Consider the following 24,882-nt stretch of genomic DNA (forward strand, 5'->3'; position numbering starts at 1 on the left):
TCTGCTTCATGAATGTGGAAAACACTCATGAGAACGCAGCTTTTCTCCTCTGTGGCCTTTGGAAGTATTTGTTGTGAAAGCCGAAACAGTCTGAGCATACGAGGCCTGTACTGGCGCGGCGCCTCGGCTCTTAACGTGTGGTGTTTGGCCTTCGACTGTGCTCCATATGTATGTTCATTGAGGTGAATATTTGGTAACGCAAGACTCTGAACGCCTTTTATTTTTGTGTGTGCCGTGTGCAAGACCATAGACAAGAGTTCTTATAGTATTTGTACCTGCGGTGGAAGAAAAAGGACCAATAGAGTTGTACTTACTTTGGTGGGGAGTGAAGACGAAGGGAGAGGCTTCCTTCATGCTCAGGGAAGGCATAAAATCCTGGTCGTCGCCGTCGTCATCCTGAACCCTGGCACACCAGGCGGCGTAGCTGGTCTCCCCGAGGGGCGCCTCATTGCCCCAGCTCTCGTCTCCGCTCACTTGGGTCAAGTCACAAGCCGAAGCTGACCCTCGGTTGAGGCTAGATGAAGTGGAGCTCAGGTCACGGCTGAGGGAGGTCAGGTCAGATACGGACGAGGAACCGTTCCATTTGTAGATCTTGGATGTCTTTGAGAAGGTGTCGTGGTCGAGACTGGTGTTGGAGGCGTAGGCGGTGAAGCTGCCCGACGACCCCGTCGCGGAGCCGACCCCCAGGATGCCGGAGGACGGTGCGAGAGAGAGGCCAACGTAGCGCAGGTCCGGGCTGGCCCTCAGGTCGCCACACACAGAGCTGGAGCTGGACCTTTGGTCTTCACTGTGGCCGTTGGACACCACTCGGTCCAGACCGTCGCTCAGGGAGCTCGAGAGAGAACTTGAAGACTTGGAGGAGTTAAGGTTGTGTAACGACGCGTTACTGCCGTGGCCGTTGTGAGGCACATTCATGTACGGGGACATTGTTTGCAGGGCGTGGCCGTGCGCCCAGTCCTCGTAGTAGTTACTGTTGGTGTCGCGGGACGGGGGGTTGTCGAGGCCGCGGCCTGTGTCTCGGGCCATCGCGTTGTGCCTCTTAGCAGGTACAGGCACATTCTGGTAGATTGGACGCGCCGCGACGCAGCCTTGGTCCACTTCGTCACTGGCAAAAGTCAGATTAGGATTAGACCTCGAGAGGCGGCTGTTGATGGGGATGTTTTGGTAGACGTGAGAGGAGGGCCCCTTCCTGGCGCCGGGGCCGTCGCTGTGCCCCGCCTCCCACGCGTCGTGGAGGGCCAGGTCGCTGCCGGGGCTGGAGGACCTGCCGCTCATGGTTGTCTTGTAGTTGTAGCTTTCCAAGAGGAACTCGTGGTCAACAGGGCTGCTCCTATCACAGGTTTTACTTTCAACTTTGAAGTACGTAAAATCTTCTTTTCCTCCGTTACAAGGCAGCACGTCCACACTCTCCATCACGTCCACGCCGGTGACCTCTGCCTCCGAGCAGAACAGAAAGAACTCATCAGGATACTCGCCGCCCTGACACTCGCTCTCAGGCCGCGGGGAGTCTTGGTGCGTTCTGCCGTCAGCGTCCAAACACTCTTCACTCTCAGTGGTGACTAACTCTCCTTGGTAGTCCTGCTCGCTCACGTCAAGCTCGAAGGAATCCGTCAGACTCAGCTGGGAGGTGCGCTCGGCTGGGTGTGACTCAGGTATTTCCCGGCAGTGCGCGTCTTGGTCAAGAGTCTCGGTTGAGTCTCGTTCGCTAAGGGACTCGCTGTGTAAAGTTGAGTCAGAGTCTGAATCACCGTAGTAAAGTTCTGGTCGTATGTAGTAAGGGTCGTTGTACAGGTCCTCAGCACCCCTGAAGTACAGGTTGGATTCAGAGTAGTTTCTTCGGGAATAAAAGTCGTCGTATTGGTCGTCGCACTCGGCCTCCTCAGTAATGGTGTAGAGTTGCGACCCTCCGAAGCTCCACAGGGAACTGAACTCCCCCTGCTTCCTGGGCCGCAGCAGAGAGTTCTCGAGGGGGAAGCCGGGCGGGACCTGGCTGGGGATGGGCTGGCTGAGGAAGGCGTGCAGTGGGGCGTCACCGTCGAGCGGCTGGTCTTGGGTGACGGCCTCGGGCTGGCTCTGGCTGCGGTACAGGTCCCCCGGGGCGTTGACAACGGAGCCGCTCCAGTGGTCGAGGTAAGAAAAGTGCGGCGTGAACTGTCTTCCGCAAAGAAAGTCACCGTTGGCGTCGTACGGGCACGGGTAGTCTATGGGCTGGTCGTCCGGGACGTGCTCTAGCGATATGCTCCCCTGATAGAAGTATGGATCAAACTGTGGGTCGTAAATACTCTCATCGACGGAAGGAATGTCGTAGTCAACGCTGCTGTCACTGTCTGACTCACTTTGGTCTGCGTCGCTCTCTGAGTCACTGTACTGTCCTTCTGCAGGGTCACTCCGTCCCTCGGTGGGAAAAAGGTTTGGAGGGCAGCTGAGACTGGCAGTCAACCCAGCACATTCCTTCTCCTCTAAGTCATCACTGTTGTGTTCAGTGCCGCCGCCACAGCCAACGTCAGCAGCATCTTGATTAGAGTTGGAGGGGGAGGGGGCGGCACAGTCACGCCCACTGACTGCCTCACACGCGGTGTCTGTGGCAGGCCAGGCAGGACCCAGCAGCGGGTGGACGGAGCTTGTGTCCCACGCCGGGGTTCTGGTTGCCTCACGGCCAGGTGTTTCGACCCCCTGGCAAGGTGGTGCCGCGGGCGAGACGCTTAATTCAAATGTTACGTCTTGGCGCTTTTCACTGAGGTGGGAGACACTCTCGCTCGGAGTGTCTATGTGTGGTGGACACGCCTCGCCTTGGTCACCACCCGCGTGTGACTCTGAGTCTCCGCTGAGGGGCTGAGAAAGGCACTCTTGATCCTCAGGGGAAGGAGTCTCTGTGGCACGCTTGGAGGCGTCACCTAATAAGGGGGAGTTATTGATGAGATTCTGCTCCTCACAGGTGGAAGCGGTCTGTTGTGGGTGAAGGGGCTCCTCCCGCGGCTCAGGCTCACGTGGGAAGGTTACCTGTGCATCTGGAGGAAACTCAAGACCCTCCTCAAGAGGCTCATCACCAACGAGGGTCTCTTCCCTCGACCCCTCGTCAGGGAGGATTAGGGTTGCGCAGGACTGGTCCGGGTCGGGGCTGGAGGGCCTGCTCTCACGTGCGTCTTCCCGCCACCCGTTTTCTACGTGGGAGTATTGGGTGAGGGCTGCGTGGTAGAGCAGAGTCAGCTGCTCCTGTGTCCCCAGGCAAGGCGCGCTATTCTCCCAGCCTCCCTCTACGATCCCCCCGCTTCCCGTGTTATCATTGGCCTCGTGCCTGGAAGTACTGTTAGCGCCGCTCGCCCGGCCTCCTTTACGGCTCCCTGCGTCACTGTGGTCGCCGCCACTCTCGTCTCCAGCTGCGGCAGAACCCTCGTGTTTGTGGGCAGCGTCGAGGCGTGTCTCTCGGCCGCCCGCCTCGCCTCCGCCCCGCTGCCTCTGTCCCCTGACGCCGCCGTTGGCCTCGCCCCTGCCGTCACCGCCGCCACACCTCGCGTCACGTTTGTTGTTGTTGTCTCCGCAGGTGTGAGTTACCGCGTCACTCTCCCCGCCGCCGACACTCTCCCTGCCACTCTCACCTTCGACACACTTCTTTTTTTCACTGCGTTTGGATTTGCTCAGCAGACCCTTGAGGATAATGATGAACTTCCTCTTTTTCTTGGCGGGCCTCTCGTCAGCACTGCCGCCACTGTTCACCACACCACACCCGTCACCACAACTACCCTGGCGCGGCTCTCTCCTCACCACTAGTTCACTACTTATCACCTCTACTTGTATCTCTCCTCCTCCCACTTTTACCACACGTTGCACTTTCTGCCTCTCGTCGCAGAATAATCCACGCTCCTTCAGATCGACGTGCACGCCTCCCCGCACAGGACTAACGCAGCTGTGCCTCCCGCCCTGGCCGTGCTGGGGCGTGGTGGGGGCGCGGTGCTGTGGAGACGAGGAGCAGCGCGGTGTGAGATAACCCTTCAAACACACACGTCCGTCCGCTCCAGGGGCGGCGGGAACACTGAGCCCCGCGCCGCCAGCATCGCCTTGAGGACCCGCCACCTTTCCCTCCTCCTCCTCCGCCTCCTCGTCCTCCTCATCCTCATCCCCCTTTCCTCGCACACACTCACAGGAATACGACCGGACCACGTTGCTCTGTTTTCGTCGTATTGCTTTGGTCGCCTCCTTGCCTCGCGTCCTCCTGGAGGCTTCCGCGGGTACACACTCTTGACGGCGCGTCCCTTTACTGCCTCCCAGGGAAGGGGGCGCGTCCCCGGCGGTGCGGGGGACATAGCTGGGGTCGTCCTTTGCCGGGATGTATGCAGAACGGCTCCTGAGGGACTTGAGGGAGAGGTGGTGGTGGTGTTGATGTTGTTGTTGGTGGTGGTGGGGCTGAGGGGCGCTGAGGCTGCCGCTGACGGATCCCTCACTAGCGCCAGTCATGTTGGGGTCACGAGTCAGCCCTGAGTCAGCATCAGCACGTCGCCGCCTCAAAACCAACACGAGCCTCGCGTGACCACGGGCCCTGCCATCATTGCCTCCGCGGCGGCGTCAGTCAGGGAGCGGAAAGGTTAACTGTAAACTCCTCTCCCATGTCAGTCCACGGTCCACACGCATCAAGTCTCCCCCGGTGCGACGTGACGCTCATTCCTTCATCATTGACTCGGGTGAAGGAAGGGTGACGCACATTTCCTCGCTCATTACCTCATTAGCGTCAATTATTTCGTATTACACACCCCGACACTTTCTCCTTCCGTAATCAAAATCTTTTACCAGACGTGTGTGACCAGGGGGAGGCGGGGGAAGGGAGGGAGGGGGATGCTTGCGTGGGTAGGAGAGAGAGAGGAGGGAGAGAGTCGTCTTGCCCCCCTCCACGTCTGACCTGACCCACCCCTCCCCGCGGCCGCCAGTCACTTGGGCAAAACGCGGAGATGAGTACCAACCGGCGACCTCTATGACTCTGCTTTCATTTTTCAGTGAAAGCTGCGAGGAGAAAGTCTGGCGTCGGCGGGAACCTGTGGAGGCGGTAACCTGCTGAGAAAGTACTGCGTTAGCCGAGGGAGAGGAAAGGGCACTGAGGGGGGACGAGAACATTTGGGGGGGAGGATTGGGGCAGTGGATGTTGAGGGAGATCTAGAAGGGAGAAATGTCGGGGAAAGTGCAGTTCAGGTTTAAGGTATGAAGGAGATAGGGGAGAGGAAAGGGGACTGAGGGGGGGGGGGAGGATGATGGGGGCAATGGATGTTGAGTGAGATCTTGAAGGGAGAAAATTTGAGGGGAAAGTGCAGTTCAAGTTTAGGGTATGAAGGAGATAGGGAAGATAAAGGAGAGGAAAGGGGACTGACGGGGGAGGAGATGGGGTGATTTGGGGAGGATATGGGGGCAATGGATGTTGAGGGAGATCTAGAAGGGAGAAAATTTGAGGGGAAAGTGCAGTTCAGGTTTAGGATATGAAGGAGATAGGGAAGATAGGGGAGAGGAAAGGGGACTGAGGGGGAGGAGATGGGGGCAGTGGATGTTGAGGGATAAATAGCAGGGAGAAAATGGGGGGGGGGGGGAAGTAGAGGTTAGATTAAGGCTATGAAGATGATAGGGAAGATAGGGGAGAGGAAAGGGGACTGAGAGGGGAGGAGGATGGGGGCAGTGGATGTTGAGGGATAAAAAGAAAGGAGAAAATGGGGGATGGGGGGAAGTAGAGGTTAGATTAAGGCTATGAAGATGATGGGCAAGATAGGGGAAGAAAAAGAGGAAAAGGGATACACAGGAGCAGTGGAAAGAGGAAGAGAAAGGGAGGAACAAGAAGAAAGGAAGAAAAGAGGAGGAAGAGGAAAGAAAATGGGAGAAGGGAAGGAACGCTGAAGGAAAAGTTGAAGTATTTTGGAGAAAGTTTAGTTGAGGTTGAGGCTGGCGAAGGGGAAAAGAGAGAAAGAAAGAAAATGGAAAGGGGAATATATAGAAAGAGATAGGAAAGAAAGGGGAAGAGAAGAGGAGGAAGAAGAAAGGAAGGAAAGAGGAGGAAGAAGAAAGAAAGTGGGACAAGAAAAGGAGAAAATTCAGTTGAGGTTGAGCCAGGCGAGAGGGAAAGAAAGAAAGGGAAAGAAAATGGATGAAAGGGAAAGAAAAGAGGAGGAAGAAGAAAGGAAGGAAAGAGGAGGAAGAAGAAAGAAAATGGGAGAAGGAAAGGAGAAAATTCAGCTGAGGTTGAGCCTGGCGAGAGGGAAAGAAAGAAAGGGAAAGAAAAGAGGAGGAAGAAGAAAGGAAGGAAAGAGGAGGAAGAGGAAAGAAGCAAGTGGGAGAAGGAAAGGAGAAAATTCAGTTGAGGTTGAGCCTGGCGAGAGGGAAAGAAAGAAAGGGAAAGAAAAGAGGAGGAAGAAGAGAGGAAGGAAAGAGGAGAGAGAGGAAAGAAGAAAGTGGGAGACGGAAGGGGAGGGGCGACTAAGTAAGATTACAGAGCCTTCAAACAGAGCTGACGGTGCAAGAAATCAGCCAAACTACGGTCATTCACTGCTTGCTGTTTCTGTCTGGGCCTGACGCAACACACTCGAGGGGAAGATGATCATCCGTCTGTTGCCTCAAGGTTCTTCTTTTCACATATTCAACGGCCGTCACACCACGAAATAGATGAAAACAGGCATATCATTGCTTTTCATTTCATTTCATTTTCATTTTTTTTTCCTCACGGGCATTTAACAGACTCAGCCCACTAAAGTATACAGACAGCATGATCTCGCTTTCTTTCTCCCTAACAGCCATTACAGACAAGTTGGCACACACACACACACACACACACACACACACACACACACACACACACACACACACACACACACACACACACTCCCCCATGGCACTGCCCCACCTCACCACAGAAGTTTCCCGTCTCCTTTCACTCCTTCCTCGCGGCCCAGGGATTGTTCTATCATATATATATTTTTTTTATGTTTTATAGCTGCGGAGGCACACCAAAAGCAGAGAAAGAAAAAGCCTGCACAAATGTCGCTCATGCAAAGACAAAAAGAAGGTAGAAGTTGATTAGAAATGTAGTTGTTTTGACGTTTTTTTTTTTATGTATCTTGGTGGACTTAGCGGTTTAAACTAATGCTCCTCAACCGCTTTTTTTTTTGTTTTGTGTGTGTGTGTGTGTGTGTGTGTGTGTGTGTGTGTGTGTGTGTGTGTGTGTGTGTCGTTCAACGCTAATGTAGATATCGATAAAAAGTTGTCCACCCAAGACGCTCGGCGGCTTTTCTTCTCTAAACTCTAAACTTGTAAATCTAGTCTATTGAAAACAAACGATTTTTCTTATACTCATTTACTTAGTCATGTGATTCCTTATACTCACTGCTATAAGAATGCGTCCCTGTTCGTGTCTTATATCCACTGAGGAGAGAAAGAGATGGGAAAGAAAAGGAACGAGATAAAGAAATGGGGAATGGGGGATATATAGAAAGAGTTAGGAAAAAAGGGGAAAGAAAAAGGGAAAAGGAGCTGATGGGAAAGGAAAGGAATGAGGTAAAGAAATAGGGATAGGGGGACATATAGAAAGAGATGGGAAAAAAGGGGGAAAGAAAAGGGGAAAAGGAGATGATGGGAAAGAAAAGGAAAGAAATGGGGAAACGGGGATATATAGAAAGCGATAAGAAAAGGAGAAAAAGAAAAGAGGAAAAGGAGAAGTAAATAAAGTACAGCTTGAGGAAGGAAAGAAGGAAGGAGAAGAGGAAAAACTCAAGCAATGTAAGACTTGGTAGGAAGGTGCATAAATTTGGGAATAGAAGAGATAGAGAAGAGACAACGTGAATGTGGGAAAAAACACACAGACGCAGCACATTCGACTTCTGTTAATAAGCATAATATGATTAGCTCTACCGCATGTTGCTCACTCCAGCCTCCAGCCATCTGTCCAGCCCAATGCAGCCGGCCTCCCCGCACACTGTGATCTGATTTTCTAACCGTCGTATTCTTCTTCACCAACAATTAACAGTGTGGCTAATTTGTCTTTTAACTTAATTTTCAAGGCGGAGTTAGTTGGCTTTGATGAATTTTTTGTATCACTCACAACTGGCTTTGTAATATATCGACTTAACTGTGAAAACCCAATACTTCCAACTCCATCCCAAAAGTGGAATTAAGAAGACGAACTAATCACAGAACTGTTAGTAAATAATGCAGGGTTTAGGGAATTTGGTGCATCTTGTCCAGCCTAAGACAGACCGTCCGCCCGGGTTGCACAGGACTGCTCTAGATCAACAACCCGCAAAATTGGTTTTCTGGGAATGGAGAAAGGCGTGAGAGTGTGCGCGAAGAAGGAAGTGAAATTTACCTCAACTGTGATAACTAAGATTCCTGTGTTTTCCCCCCCCACAACACGACCTCTAGACCCGCGCCGCCGCCTGCCAACACCGCCGGCGTCTAATGAATGCCACGACACAGGTACGGACACACCCATCACCAACCTCAACTGTGATAACTAAAATTCCTGTGTTTTCCGCCCCGCAGCGCCTTCAACACGACCTCTAGACCCGCGCCGCCGCCTGCCAACACCACCGGCGCCTATTGAATGCCACGACACAGGTACGGACACACCCATCACCAACCTTAACTGTGATAACTAAGATTCCTGTGTTTTCCGCCCCGCAGCGCCTTCAACATGACCTCTAGACCCGCGCCGCCGCCTCTCAACACCGCCGGGGTCTAATGAATGCCACGACACAGGTACCGACACACCCATCACCAGGTAAGCACGGTAATTAATGAGTCTTGATTACACCTTTTAGCTAGTCAAACTCTCGGTCGCCTAATGAGTGACGTTTCAGGTATACCGAGACCACCGTTACCAGGTACACGTTAATCAATGACCCGTGATTATTATGTACACACCTAATAGCACTTAATACACACCTTATAGCGACCCCTACACAGGTATTCCTTCACCTGTGCTAGCAACGCCTCCACATCATATCTCTTTTCTCTACACCTGGGAGAAATTTCACGTCAATTTAAGAATCAGTTTGTTCACTCGGATCGGATGGTTAAGTTTTCCGTGTTTCATGTAGACTCAATTATCAAGCTTGTGGACGTTATTTGTGATTGTGCTCATCGCTAACAATACCAAGGCTTCTCAGTGGCTAATGGGAACGTTGAGAAATCTGACGGTAAATTATCTAAGGCGAAGCATGACCAGGAATCACTTTAAATTCCTCCGTGTTTGTGGGTTATATTTCTCTTCGAACTCATCGCTAAAAACACAGAAACGTTTAAATATCTGACGGTAAAGTATCTAAGGCGAAATATGACCAGGAATCAATTTAAAATCCTCTGTGTTTGTGGGTTATAATTGTGTTTGCTGTCATGGCCAACAACACAAGGGCTCTTCAGTGACCAATAGGAACGTTTAAATATCTGACGGTAAATTATCTAAGGTGAAGTATGAGTAGCAATCACTTTAAAATCCTGTGTTTGTGAATTATAGTTGTGTTTGCTGTCATGGCCAACAACACAAGCGCTCTTCAGTGACCAATAGGAACGTTGAAAAATATAACAGCAAATAATCTGAGGTGAAGTATGAGTAGCAATCACTTTAAAATCCTCTGTGTTTGTGAGTTATAATTGTGTTTGCTATCATGGCCAATAACACAAGGGCTCTTCAGTGACCAATAGGAACGTTGAACAATATGAAGGTAAATGATCTAAGGTGAAGTATGACCAGGCATCACTTTAAAATCCTCTGTTTGTGGGTTATAGTTGTTTATGATACCATCGTTATACCAACACCAGGGAGCGGCAACTTGACTCCTTTAACTGACTCCTCTGCTGTTAAAAAAAAAAAAGTAGTGTCAACGTTATAAGCTCTGGCAGCCATAACCCCAAAGTGAGGCATGTCCAGCCACCACTTACAAACCCTTTAGTGTGTCCGGGACTTAAACACAATCGGAATCCCTGTTAATATGTGTCATTGTACTCTGACCCTGCTTCTTATGCTGCCGCGCGTCCCTACAGTGTTATTTAGGCCACAAAAACGCAGTGGTATGCAGTGTGATAAGCAGGAGTGGTTACTGTTTTTAATGTGTTTGTTTGTTATTCCTCTCAGAGTCGGGCGCGGTATTATCATGGGGAACTGCATAGCGTCACAGGGTCGTGTGGTGAAAATGCGCCACCTTGGTACTTTATATGGAGGAGGGGGGCGGGGTTGTACTTGTTTTGGGGTATGTAATGTGTGTGTGTGTGTGTGTGTGTGTGTGTGTGTGTGTGTGTGTGTGTGTGTGTGAAAGGTGTGAAAGACAGGAAGAGAATGGGTCTGACATGTGCTTCAACCCCAGGCAATGCACACACACACACACACACACACACACACACACACACACACACACACACACACACACACACACACACACACACACACACACACACACACACACACACACACACACACACACACACCTCGTCTCTCCAGTCACTTTTCTATTTCATAATTTTGTGTTAGTTTCCTTTTCTTAGTAGTTTGCTTCCTTTCCTTTCCTTTCCTTTCCTTTCCTTTCCTTTCCTTTTCTTTTCTTTTTTCATCGCCGATCCCTCAAAGTAACCACGGCGCGGCTGACGGTCTGTCCCTTATCAATCATCCCTGGCTGACGTTCTTCCCCGAGCCTGAAAGAATGAGAGAAAAAAGTGAATTAGTTTTCGTTAAGTATGTAAATTTATGCTTATCTACTTAGCCTAAAGGGAAGCTCTACACAAGGCTTATTAAGATTGCTATGGTAGTGTACATTTATTATTCTTTTTTAGATATTAAGTTACAAATATATTTTTCTTATCTAGGTCTTGTAAACTCTCTCTCTCTCTCTCTCTCTCTCTCTCTCTCTCTCTCTCTCTCTCTCTCTCTCTCTCTCTCTCACACACACACACACACACACACACACACACACACACACACACACACACACACACACACACACACACACGCACACCGCTAACGGGACTCCAAACAGTTACGTCCACATTAACAACTCTGTCAATAGTGTCTTGGGAGGGAGGTGTGGCCTGGAAGGGAGGGGGGGACGGGAGGGAGGGTGTGCCTGAGTGTTGGGGGGACGGGAGGGAGGATGTGGCTGACTGGCTGGTTGAAGGGGTAGGGAGGGGCAAGGGAAAGGGAACGGTGTGGTTTACTGAATGACTGGAGGGGGGAAGGTGCGGCTGACTGGCTGATTGAACGAGGGGAGAGAGGTGGTTTTGCTTGATAGGTTGGCGGGAGGGCGGTGAGGAGGCGGGGGGGGGGGGGGGGTAGGTAGGGCGGGCTAGGCGAGGTAGGAGTCTGTTCAAAACGACTCCATTGATCTCATTGTACGACACCAAAATGTTCTGTTCAATTAGTACGTGGGAAACAATATTGTAACTCTTTTTTTTTCTTTAGTCGCCACTCTATGTCCTTTATTTACCATCCGAGTCAATTTACTATATTTTTTAACATTATTCACTATTCTTTTATGTTATTAAACTCACTATGTATATGTTGTTTATTTACTAATTGTTAATCTGCATTTGGTAATGAACACCGACGCGCTGCCAGGTCATGGTCAGGCTGGTGTGACTTACTCCTGTTTATGATGCTCTTACAGTGAGAAAAAGAAAATTTACATTACATCGCGAGCCACAGCGTCGGGGAGTACCCGTGACGTGGAGTACCCGCTCTGGGCGTGTGTTGTCTGTAACCTCCACGGGCCCGGCGAGACGCGGATTTAAACGCGGTACAAGGTAGTAACCCATGGCCGGCGCCTGTGTCCGCCGCTCAGGTCTTGGGGCAAAATGATATCGCAAAATGTTGGGAAAATGCAAAATGTTAAGTTGGAAAGAGTTGTAAAACTTATTTGATATTGTTACAGAAAGTATTTAGTGAACATAAATAAGGATAAATATGCATGGTTAAAATTCTTCTTGTCTGTCTGTATATTTGTAGGCGGCAACACTTTATCGTATTATAGTTTCTTGAAAAATACTGAGTGACGGCGCCATGCGTCTCCCAGCACTGGCCTGCCTGCAAGGCCTGTTTACAAGACTGTCCCGCGACAACACTCCCGCGCCGCAGCGTGCACGGCACACACGCGCCTCCCACTGCTTGTCCGCGCTGCTGTGGCGTCAGGGTAGTTGGGGGGGCAAGGGGGGGGGGGGCAAACCGCTTCCAGACTTTTTCGTATAGCCCAGAAAGCCATATATAATATAAAGTAATACATATTTGTGTTGAAATAGGGGTATTCAAATTTGAATTTTATGTCCTAAGAATTCGCCACAATTCAAGAAATTTCCCCATTAATATCAAGAGCCTTACGGCGGCGTGCCCCCAGGCCCCTTAGTATTGCCTCGTGCTGATGACATTTGCCCCCCCGGCCTGAACACAGGAGAAAGTCACACCTCTCAGCTCACCACTTCCCACTCTTAAAATATTATTGTGTTGTCAGTCGTGAGTTTATTTTCTTTATAGATGAGTGGTGTAATTAGGGAGGGAGAAAATTAGTGACACAAGTAGACGCCACAACACACTTGGAAAGGAAGTGTGGCCATCATCATAACTGTATACGTTTTATGTTAGCAGTATTTCGTGTTAGGGAGGGAGGAGGGTCATTAGGAAGGGAGAACAGGCGCCGAGCCAAAGTAGCGCCACAACGCGATACATGTTTGGGCCGGGCACGTTTTTATGTTCTATCTTCCTCCATTGTGTTCCCCTTACGGTCATTAGTGCCGTTAATTAGTAGGAGGGGAGCGGCGTGGTGTTCAGCGTGGAGGGGCGGCGTGTCAGTTTACCGCCGGAGTGATGACGCCTCGCCCTAACACACCGAGGCGGCCAAAACACCTCACCCTTTCCTATGTTGTTATATTGCTTCTTTGTTTCATCTTATTTTATCTTTTATATTGTACTTTTATATTGTTCTGTTTTCATTCAGAGTATTTCACATTTAGTCATGGCCTGCATACCCGATCATGTGTTTCTGAGGCGCCGTCATGATGTCGCAGAAATAATGATGAAGTGTTATTTTTCTTCCTCTTGCGAATGGCCTCTTAAATGATTTGTCATGTCATCTTTCGTAGAACCTTCCACCCGGCATTCTCCTGTTCCCTCCTTTTTTTCCTTCCTCTTTTCCTTCCACCCCTCTTTCCTGATTTCCCTTCCTTTCTCCTTTCCTTTCTTATCCCCTTTCAGTTCTTCTTTCCTCCCTCCCCGTTCTTTCTTCCTCCCATCCTTCCCCCTGACTTTGCTCCCTCCTTCCGTGCTTTCCCTCCCCCTAGCTTTCCCTCCTTCCCTCTTTTTCAGTTTTTTTAATTTTTTTTTTATCCCATGGTATTTCTCCTTCCCTCCTTTCCTTCCGCCCCCTCTGGCTAACCTTCCTTCCTCCGTTCTCTCCCTCTTTTTTCTCCTATCTGAGTTATCTTCCTCCTCCTTTTCCTTCCTCACCCTCCTTCTTCCTTCCCTCCCAAACTTCTTTCCTTTCTCCCCTCCTCTATCATCAAGGCATCCCTCCCTCCCGTCCCCCCCCCTTGGCCTCGGTAGTGGACGGTCCTCGGTGGGTGGCTGGAGGAGGCCGAGGCAGGTGTTCCCGAGTCTTGTGGTTCATTAAATCATGTCTCCGGCCACTAGAATGAGACAGGTGGCGTCTAGAGCAAGGCTGGGCAGGTGTGTGTGGTGGGAGAGGAGATGGGAGTGTGTGGCTGGATGGGGGTGGGTGAGGATGTGGGTGTCGGTGTAGGTGGGGTAGGGGATGGTTGGTTGTGTGTATGGGTGTCTGGATGGGCGTGGGTGTGTTGTTCGGGGTGAGGGTGGGGGGCTGTATGTGTGTATCAGGGTGTGGGTGGATGTGGGTGTGTTGTTGAGGGTGGGGTGTTTGGGGTGGGTGGGAAAGGTGGGTCTCGGTAATATCTGCAGCAACTTTCACTATTGCCAACAGTAAAATCTCCCTCTCATTACTGTTCATACCAACCATTCTTTCCTACTCTCCTGTTTTTCCCCCAGACACACTTCGTACTCTGCTCATTTTCTATTCACTTTATGTTGCCTAAGTAATATTCCTCCGCAACACACACAGCAACATGGGTAAGAGGGAAGAGGTTGAGGTAGTAGAGTTGATGGCTACGCGGCTTCCATCACGGACCGGTGGTAGTTTCGGGTAGTAAGAGATGGTTTATGCCTGGCTGTATTGTGGTCGGGAGTATTTTAAGCTCCGGTACGGCTGGGGGCGCTGTGTGGGGAGCCAGTCATCGTCTCTGAGTGCATACGTAATAACGCTCAGACGCTTGTAACGAATGTCTGGCTGGTTAGGTCGTTCGTGGGTTCTCGTATATGCAAACCAACTTCTTTCTTTTTCGCGTGTGTTTCCTCTCTATCTCCCTCCACTTCCTTCTTCCTCATCCATGTGCTACGAATGATTGGCTGGTGGTATAGCTGTTCCTGGGTTCTCGTATATGCAAACCAACTTTTTTCTTTTTCTCGTGTTTCTCCATTTCATCTCCCTCCACTTCCTTCTTCCTCATCCCCTTGCTCCGAATGACTGGCTGGCGGTATAGCTGTTCGTGGGTTCTCGTATATGCAAACCAACTCCGTTCTCTTGTTCCTGTTTCTCCTGTTCATCTATTTGAGTTTTCTTCCTCCTCCTCCACTCTATTACAATGAAAAACGTAGTGCTGAAAGAAGCTGTTTACATTTCCATTTAATATCTACGATCATTATAATCTTCATCTTCAGTCATTAATTTCGTGTATGCAAATCGTCCTTTCTCTTGCTCGTTTTTTCACCTCTGCATCTCTCTTCGTTTCCTTCCTCTATGCATGATTGGCTGGTGGCAGTCGTTCGTGGGTTCTCGTGTATGCAAACCAACTCCTTTCTCTTGCTCTTGTTTCTCCTTTGCATCTATCCGAGTCTCCTTCTTCCTCATCCAAGCGACTCACTACCTCTGACTGGCTTTCCTTTCTTTTCTCATCCAGACAAACAATTGAAATGAAAACTTCAGTACCGACGGAATTTATGTACATTTTCACTTGAAATCTCCAAAATAACAATGCACAAGTGAATTCACATTAGTACATATCGGGGAGGTGCTTGTCGATAAAGTACTCATCATCATTATCATCACCATCATAATCTTCAGTCATTACCAGTCCGCTTCAGGATTAAGACCTTTCCCAACTTACTCCACTCATGTCCCTCCCTTCGTCTGAAATGTTCAAGTGCTATTTTCTACCGTTGGTTCTATGTCTGCTCTCTCTTTAACAATATCTACTATCTACTACGTTGCCACTGATCCTTTGGTTGTTCATCTGTTATTATATCAGTGCCACGCTTGATATGACCTTCCCAAGTTCATTCCTTATTGTTAATCATCATCAAGGCATCTTCAACCTTAGTATGCTCCCTAATTAATGATGCTCCCTTTGTGTCTTTCCGTTTCATACCCAGCATTTTACTCTCTAATGCTCTCTGTTGGCTTCCTGGCTGTCTCAGTATATACAAGTTACCGCTTCAAAAAAGGTTTCTGTGGGGTAAAGAAAGATACGGAGAAAACGAATGTCTGCAAGGGAGGCTAGTGTAGTTTCGTCTCCCGAGGAAAACATCAAAGGAACGGGTAAGGAAGTACGCCAGTATTCTACACACCACAGTTTCTACCACAACCACCCACCTACTACCACTACCACTACTGCTGCCCTTAATCCTCCTCCTTATACTTACAATGCTTATAAACTTGCAAGGGGTCGCTATAAGCTTGTCAAACACGTCTATAGGGGATGGTATGTACGTTACGATTGTATGTGAAGGGGAGAGGGAAGGCAAGTTAGACAGACAGACAGTTGATGGTCTATTTTTCTTCTTATTTATCAGCCACTGGAGGAAAGAAAACGCCGCCCGCTCCGCCGTGTACCAGCCATAATTACTGTATTTCTGCCCCGCGACATTAGACTTTCAAATGTAAATAACTATAGGCTTTTACATAACCCGTTCTGCCCATGCGTGATGAGGGGGCGTGGCACAAGCAGGCCTGAGGTGTTGAGGAAGAGGAGGAGGAGGAGGAGGAGGAGGCAGCGGCGGATGAGAGAGGGAGAAAGAAGAAATAATAAAGAAAGACAGGAACGCTGCAAAGTGGAACAGCTGAGAGGAAGAAAGAGGAGTAACAGGAGGAAGAAGAACCAGGAAGAGGATGCGGAGGAGGAGGAGGAGGAGGAGGAAGCGGCGGATGAAAGAGAGAGAAATAAAAAAATAAAAAAAGACAGGAACGCTGCAAAGTAGAACAGCTTAGAGGAAGGAAGAGGAGGAGGAACGAGGAAGAGGAGGAGGAGAGGAAGAGTGATGATAACCCATAAACTTTTTTTTGTTTTGTGTAATTATTAATGATGCTGCCGATGATGGTTACGATGATAGTGTTAATGATGGTAATAATAACTACGGGGTAATTTTTTTCCTCTTCATCTTTTTCTTCTTTTTTTCTACTCTTCTTTTTTCTTCTTTTCCTTCTTTTCTTTTTCTCATATTCTTCTCCTTTTTCTTCTTCATACTCTTCTTTTTTTTCTTCTTCTTCTTCTTCTTCTTCTTCTTCTTCTTCTTCTTCTTCTTCTTCTTCATCATCATCGTCTTCTTTTTCTTTTATTGTTATTATTATTATTATTATTATTATTATTATTATTATTATTATTATTATTATTATTATTATTATTATTATTATTATTATTATTATTATTATTATTATTATTATTATTGACAGGTAAGGAGGAAAGGTGACGAAGGGCAGATGAGAAGATAAGAAAGGAGGAAAAGCGAGGAAGCAGGTGAGAGAGGGAGAGGAAGAGGGAGAGGGAGAGAGAGGGCTGGAGGGTCAAGTGAGAGTGGGGGGGAGGGGAGGGGAAGGGGGAGAGGGAAGAGTGGCCCAACAGGTTATTCGGGTCTCAGGTAAACAGCCACTAAATCTCAGGTAATCCAGGTGAGGGAAGGGACTCACCTGTTCTCCGCGGTATGTTTGTCTGTGTCTGTCTGTGTGGGTCTGTTTTCCTGTGTGTGTGTGTGTGTGTGTGTGTGTAAGTTTGTCTCTCTGTCGTTCTTCTTTGTCTCTGTATTACTGTATCTCTTTGATCTTTTGTATTGCTTTTTGTCTGTCTGTTGTGTGTACGTCTGTGTCTGTCTATATTCCACTGTATATCTGTATTTGTCTCTGTTCGTGTTTTTGTGTGTCTGTATTTCTGTTTTTATCTTCGTCTGTGTCTGTGTCTGTATACAAATGTCTATCTTCCTCTCTTTCTGTCTGTGTATATATATCTGTAGGCCTTTCTGTCTGTCTGTCTGTATATCGGTAAGTTTATCTCCTGTCTATTAATCTTACCGTCTGTGTCTGTTAATTACGCTGCATACCTCACCGTGTTAATCTACGAGCCTGTATTCCTCCCTCCCTCTGTCTGTATGTCTGTATATCGGCAAGTTTATCTCCCGTCCATTAATCTTACCGTCTATGTCTGTTAATTACACAGCGTACCTCACCGTGTTAATCTACGAGCCTGTATTCCTCCCTCCCTCTGTCAGTGCGTCGCCGTGTCTGTCTGTGTGTTTGCTAATTAACCCGCATTCCTCACCTCTTACCTGGCCCGTGTTTGATGTGTGATCGCGGCCGCACGAGCGTGTCATTAGCGGGTATAAAAGTGAGGCACACGGACCGCGGCGGAGCGAATCTCAGGAGGGCAGTGTTTAGGGGCATGCCGCTCATTTCTGGGGCAAGACGCAGCTCTGGCGGTAACCCTCAATGCGGACTTATAAGGGAAGAAGGAAGAAGCTACTGGTCTGATATGTTTTTCTTTTTTTTTCTTTCTCCTTCACACACACGCACTCTCTCTCTCTCTCTCTCTCTCTCTCTCTCTCTCTCTCTCTCTCTCTCTCTCTCTCTCTCTCTCTCTCTCTCTCTCTCTCTCTCTCTCTCTCTCTCTCTCTCTCTCTCTCTCTCTCTCTCGCTCGCTCTCTTTCTCCAATCATCGTATTAACTAAGAGAACTGAAGGCGGTAATTAAAAGAGAGAGAGAGAGAGAGAGAGAGAGAGAGAAGGGTACAAATATGGAAAGAGATTGGAATGAAAATAACTGCTTTTCAATTATTGCAAGGTCATTGATGTCATTACTATCAGGAGCAGAAACAGCACCAAAATCAGTAGTCATGGTAGTAGTAGTAGTAGTAGTAGTAGTAGTAGTAGTAGTAATGATAGTAGTAGTAGTAGTAGCAGTAGTAGTAGTAGTAGTAGTAGTAGTAGTAGTAGTAATGATAGTAATAGTAGTAGTAGTAGTAGTAGTAATAGTAGTAGTAGTAGTAGTAGTAGTAGTAGTAGTAGTAGTAGTAGTGGTCATAATAATAGTAATGGTAACAATATGATAAGTTAAGAAGAGGAATCAGAGAGTATTTGGAGGATTGAAGTAGGAGAAATATGAGAAGAACAGTTATTAAAGAAAGAGAGAAAAAAAGAAAGAAAAACATGAGTATTAAATCAGAGAAGAACACCAACAGGATGTGAAGGAAGAAGAAGAGCAAAGCAAAACAAACCCTTTCCAATGTGCCAAGTCAGAGGTCATGCCACACAGGAACGAACGGCCCACCCTGTATGCCAAAAGAAATTGCACCACCCTGTATATATGCCCCAAGAAACACACCACCACCACCCTGTATATATGCCCCTAGAAACACTGCACCATCCTGTATATATGCCCCTAGAAACACACCACCTCCCTGTATGCCTCTAGGAACGCTGCGCCACCCTGCTCCCCGCCCGTCGTGGCTGGTCAGTCCATTTCGGCGGCGGCCGCATCTAAGTACAGAGCCGATATCTTCCTACATCTCAGGGCGCTGGAGGGTAAGGGGGGTGAGAGAGAGAGAGAGAGAGAGAGAGAGAGAGAGAGAGAGAGAGAGAGAGAGAGAGAGAAGAAAAAAAAGAAACCAACCATAGAAGCGTAACAAAAAGGGAGCCAGAGAGAGAGAGAGAGAGAGAGAGAGACTACACACAAATATTGAAAAAAAAAACCACATTCTTCGTCGGAGAATCACGTAAACAAAACAAAACGATAAACACTTAAAATGAGATTACTGAGGTATTTGTTGAACCCTCGAGGAGCTATTGGGGACGAGATAAGATAATAAGGGGAGGCATAGCTCATAGGGAGGGAGGGGGGGTGGGGAGACGGGGGAAGAAGGAATGGCAGGGAAGACAGAGAGAGAGGAGGAGGAGGAAGAGCGCCGTACATTATACATGGAAGTAATATCGTCTCTTCATCAAGGCAGCAGGAGGAGGAGGAGGAAGAAGAAGAAGAGGAGGAGGAGGAAGGGTCAAGTGAAGAGAAGAGGAAGAAGAGGCTTGGAGGCGTAAGGGGTTGGGGAGGGCAAGGCCAGGTGGAGAGAGCCAAGTGATAAGGGGCAGGAAGGGGGGAGGGGAGGAGAAGGGGAAGAGGAGCGGCCAGGTGGTAAGGTTGAGGATGGAGGATGGGGAGGGGAGGGGAGAGGAATAGATGGAAGGGGAGAGGAATGGTGGGGAAGGGGAGGGGCAGCGGTCGAGTGGTTGTGCTGGGACGTGATCTGCTTCCCTGAGAGTGACTGAGAGGGGGCAGGGGGGGGAGGGGGGAGGGAAGGGGGGGCCTTGCATCGTCTCCGCCGCCGCCGTCACCACCGCGAACACTAACAACAACGAGTTCTGTTATTATCGCTGTTACTGTTGCTGATGCTGTTGCTGTTATTGTTATCATCACCATCATCATCACTATTAATGTTGTTGCAGTAGTAGTTTTTCCTGCTAGAAGGCGGAACGAATGATGATATGAGGTCAAAGGAAAAAGTATAAGGATTAGAATGAATAAGATTGGGGGTGGGGTGGATATGTACTTAAAGGCATTATAGTGAATTTAGCAGAGTAGTGAAAATGCTGGTGTGGCGAGCTGCGTCCCACGGGCTGGGGGAGATGTATGTACTAGCCGGCGCCCAAGTACACATATTTTACAAGGCTTTCGTAGGAGTAGTGGGCATTTCCAGGAGTAGTTTTATGACCCTGGTGGCAGACTGACCCCTCTTCTGAACCGTGAACCTGAAAAAACACTCACTAGAACCCGACATACCCCCTCTTTGACCTTTAGAAATAGTTGATGTGAGAGTCGAAAATGTCTTATAATACCGACCGACCGAACGTAAAGTCAGCACTTGCGTTGTGCCCGGGAGAGATGAAAAAACAGCTGCCCTAGAAAACACTTGTGCTTGATTAACCCCACATGGCTGTTGTAGACGGGACTGGAGCCGTGAACAGTGAACACAAGGAAAAGGCAGACCAAGACGTGCCGCCATGGAGGAAGGGCGAGCCACCCTCCGTTTGCTGTGTCCGCCAAGGGTGTGAACAAGGCGAGGAACAACGGCCGAGACGTTTTAGGAGACCCCGGACACGTGAGTGCAGTCTCTTGCCGTGTTAGGATTGCATCTTGTCTCTTCCTATAAGTATACTGTGCGATTGTTGCCGCCATACAATAATGGAAGTTTGTGAACTCTTTTAGGGACGTGACTAGGGACTGTTGTAGCGCTTCATGGACGTGGCTGATGAGTCTCATGCGTGTAAATGGCGCCACTATAAAAAAATATAAAAAATTGCCTGCGCCGTGACGGGGTTGGGCCGACCACCAGGCCCCTGAAGAAAGCCTACCGGCGCTATTGGCGAACACGTAAAAAAAAAAAAAAAAGAAATTGAAGGTATATGTTCCGGTTGGCTGCTTGACCACATTATAGCGTGCGTCAACGAGACTGGTCGCTTCCTTGCCCTGTCGCTCTCCGTAATGGCGACTACAGCATCATCATCATCATCATATTATTATTATTATTATATTATAAAGTAGTAGTAGCAGTAGTAGTAGTAGCAGCAGCAGTAATAGTAGTAGTAGTAGTAGTAGTAGCAGTAGCAGTAATAGTAATAGTAGTAGTAGTAGTAGTATAGGCAGAAGTAGTAGTAGTAGTAGTAGTAGCAGTAATAGTAATAGTAGTAGTAGTAGTAGTATAGGCAGTAGAACAGGTGTAGCAGCAGTAATAGTAGCAGCATCAACAGTGGCAGTAAACACCATTTCCTGCTCCATCAGGCTCTCATAATAGCGAGCAAAAAACACTATCAAATAAAATAAATAAAATCTGTGAGTGTTTCATGGAACTGATGCACACTTCTATCTCTTCCACGGTAGTCGTAACATCTATAAAGCACAAGTGTATATTAATTCCGCAACACATTTAACCTGGTAGCTGCAGGGATCATGTTTTTTAATGGTCCCTCTAAGCGAGAAAAATGAGAAAGAAAATCATCACTCACGCAAACCATTTCAAAATATATATCAACGCATTTGTGATCAGTTTATGCATCATCTATTTTGGGGGTTTATATCATGGCGAAAATTTGGCCCGTCGCTGCTACACGGTAAAGCCACAAATTTGGCCCATCGCTGGTACACGGTAAAGCCACAAATTTGGCCCGTCGCTGCTACACGGTAAAGCCACAAATTTGGCCCATCGCTGCTACACGGTAAAGCCACAAATTTGGCCCCTCGCTGCTACACGGTAAAGCCACAAATTTGGCCCGTCGCTGCTACACGGTAAAGCCACAAATTTGGCCCGTCGCTGCTACACGGTAAAGCCACAAATTTGGCCCGTCGCTGCTACACGGTAAAGCCACAAATTTGGCCCATCGCTGCTACACGGTAAAGCCACAAATTTGGCCCATCGCTGGTACACGGTAAAGCCACGAACTTGGCCCATCGCTGCTACACGGTAAAGCCACAAATTTGGCTCCTCGCTGCTACACGGTAAAGCCACAAATTTGGCCTGTCGTTGCTACACGGTAAAGCCACAAATGTGGCCCGTCGCTGCTACACGGTAAAGCCACAAATTTGGCCCGTCGCTGCTACACGGTAAAGCCACAAATTTGGCCCGTCGCTGCTACCGGGTTAATCACACATTTTTTTTTTTTCCTCCAAACCCAGGCGTATCAAAGGCCATCTCATTACACTCCCCGGTTGTGGATTTGTTTCCTGTTGCTCGGCGAATCGAATGTTTTTTTCTTTCTTTTTTTTCCCCAGCTGTCGTTTTCAGCAAATGCCAAAACGAACATGACTTTGATCAGGGAACTTTTTGTTTTACTGCGTTTGCGTCGAACGGTTTGACGTGTTTTTTTTTCCTACTTTTTTCAACGTTTAAATGGCGGGTCCAAACAGGCTTGAGCGGATGGATTTCGCGTGAATTCCCTCCATATTAAATTAGCGCGAGAGGAGGGGAGGAGGGAGGAGGAGGAAGAGGAGGAGGGGGAGACATAGGAGGGGAAGGGGGGGGGGTGACGAGGTATAAAAAGGTTGGGTAGGGAAAGAGAAAGGTGTGAAGGAAAGGGTGTGAAGGATAGAGGTGTGAGAGGCTGGTGTTAATGCATTAGGAAGGTGACAAGAACACACACACACACACACACACACACACACACACACGAACTCACCTCTTATATCCAGTAACGGTGATTCACATAAGTTTCATTCTCTACACACATACACAGGCAAGGTTTTTTATTCTATACGGACAGGAACCAAGACTGATCGATGAGTGTACTGAGTTTCCATTTAAAATCTATTGGGAACGAGGGGAAACTTATTAATCTCTACCTTAAAGAAAATAGATACTTGGAGCGGGGATCACGTTTCTTAAAAATGAGAAAAAAATCATCACTCACACAAACCATTTCAAAATATATATATATCAAAGCGTGTGTGATCAGTTTATGCATCATCTATTTTGGGGGGTTTATATCATGGCACAAATTTGGCCCGTCGCTGCTGCACGGTAAAGCCACACATTTGGTCCGTCGCTGCTACCGGGTTAATATATCTTCTTGGCTTCGTTTCTTCCTCTCCCTCTCCCTCTTTCTCTTATTCTTCCTCCACCTCTTCTTCCATTCTTTCGCTTCTCTGTCTTACGTTTCCTACCTCCTCCTCTTGTTCGCTTTTTTCACCTCCACCTGTCCAGCTCCTCCATCCCCACCTCTCCACGCCATGCACACCCATCGTCTTCCTCCCCTTTCCTATTCTCTGCCACATCCTCTTCTACACAGGTTCAAGTTTCCTTCTTCATAATTTCAACCAACCAACCATGACCTTCCTTCGTCTTCGCAGCATCCTCCTTTTCGTCTCTTGCAACATTTTACTTCTTCATCAATCCACTTGTATTTTCATCCTTCCTTGTATTCTTTCACTTTTGTTCTCATTCTTCTATGTATCCTTCTGCTATTCATTCTCATCCTTCCTTCGTGTTCCTATCCTAATCACCTTCTTCGTCTTCCATTCTCATCACTCCTGGACCACGACGTTTATCCTGCCTCCTCCTCCTCCTCCTCCTCCTTCTCCTCTGTGCCCCGTCCCTGACCCTCCCCATTCTTTCCTGCGGTCGGACGATAAACCTGATTGAGCCAAGTGTTAATATTCATATATACACCGCGACCCTCTACGCTTCGACGGTAGATACATAAGCTACTCAAAATGGCCGCGTCGGGAGCTTCAGGCGAATGTTTACAGTTCATAGGATGCCTTCGTGATACACACACACACACACACACACACACACACACACACACACACACACACACACACACACAGACAATGGGCCCAATCACGCATATATGATGTGGTTTTCCTAGGAGTTGTCTTGTGCATTTCCAGGGGTAGTTTAATGACCCTGGTGGTGGTAGTTTGGCACTTCTTCTGTACCATGAACCTAAGAAACGCTCATTTGACAAGGCTTTCATGGGAGTTGTGGGCATTTCCATGGGTAGTTTAATGACCCTGGTGGTGGTTGTTTGGCCCTTTTTCTGTACCATGAACCTAAGAAACGCTCATTTGACAAGGCTTTCATGGGAGTTGTGGACATTTCCATGGGTAGTTTAATGACCCTGGTGGTGGTAGTTTGGCACTTCTTCTGTACCATGAACCTAAGAAACGCTCATTTGACAAGGCTTTCATGGGAGTTGTGGGCATTTCCATGGGTAGTTTAATGACCCTGGTGGTGGTAGTTTGGCACTTCTTCTGTACCATGAACCTAAGAAACGCTCATTTGACAAGGCTTTCATGGGAGTTGTGGGCATTTCCATGGGTAGTTTAATGACCCTGGTGGTGGTAGTTTGGCCCTTCTTCTGTACCATGAACCTAAGAAACGCTCATTTGACAAGGCTTTCATGGGAGTTGTGGGCATTTCCATGGGTAGTTTAATGACCCTGGTGGTGGTAGTTTGGCCCTTCTTCTGTACCATTAACCCCCCAAAAACCTCATGGGAACCCGATTAGTGGTAGTTTGACCCTTCTTCTCTACCATGAACCTAAAAAAAACACTCATAAGTACCTGATTGATTTCCCTTTTAGCCTTTGCAATAGTTGATGTGGAAGGAGAGGGGAAGCGTCTGAAGATACCAACCATATATTTTAAGGTGAAGGTCTTTTCTTTTTTTGTTATTTTTCTTTTCCTTTTTTTTTCTTCCGCCGCCTCCCCTCCCCCCCTCAATGCATGTGACCTTGACGGCGCATTAGCATCCGACCTATTGACACAGCAGGAAGAAGAGCACTTGCAACAGCTCACACCTCCTCTCCTGCTCCTCCTCCTCCTCCTCCTCCTCCTCCTCCTTCTCCTCCTTCCTTCATCTCTTTCCCTCTCCATCCCTCGTAAGATTAAGCCTTGAAAATACGTCGCCACCTTCACACACACACACACACACACACACAGAGAGAGAGAGAGAGAGAGAGAGAGAGAGAGAGAGAGAGAGAGAGAGAGAGAGAGAGAGAGAGAGAGAGAGATTCTTGCCTGCGTCACTTCTCCTTTCCTTCTACCTCTTACCTCTCAGCACACA

General features: G+C 48.3%; 1 protein-coding gene and 1 long non-coding RNA gene across 3 annotated transcripts in view; one reads left to right on the forward strand and one right to left on the reverse strand.

Moving 5' to 3' along the window:
- LOC126984256 (uncharacterized) overlaps nt 1-24,882 on the reverse strand; it is a 63,630-nt gene that overhangs the window by 439 nt on the left and 38,309 nt on the right. The window contains exon 2 of one of the 2 annotated variants that reach the window (XM_050837876.1): nt 1-5,040. This exon is cut by the window's left edge and continues 439 nt beyond it. In XM_050837876.1, the coding sequence (XP_050693833.1) occupies nt 175-4,452 (4,278 nt within the window). In that variant the 5' untranslated portion in view covers nt 4,453-5,040 and the 3' untranslated portion in view covers nt 1-174. Of the gene's footprint in view, nt 5,044-24,882 lie in introns of both variants that reach the window. The other variant, XM_050837877.1, reaches the window with a different exon arrangement.
- LOC126984257 (uncharacterized) overlaps nt 8,021-24,882 on the forward strand; it is a 59,469-nt gene continuing 42,607 nt past the window's right edge. Inside the window, exon 1 of the long non-coding RNA XR_007736518.1 lies at nt 8,021-8,740. This is a non-coding gene — a long non-coding RNA (uncharacterized LOC126984257). The remainder of the gene's footprint in view (nt 8,741-24,882) is intronic.

Source organism: Eriocheir sinensis, chromosome 56 (assembly GCF_024679095.1).
Source record: "Eriocheir sinensis breed Jianghai 21 chromosome 56, ASM2467909v1, whole genome shotgun sequence".
Lineage (NCBI taxonomy): Eukaryota > Metazoa > Arthropoda > Malacostraca > Decapoda > Varunidae > Eriocheir > Eriocheir sinensis.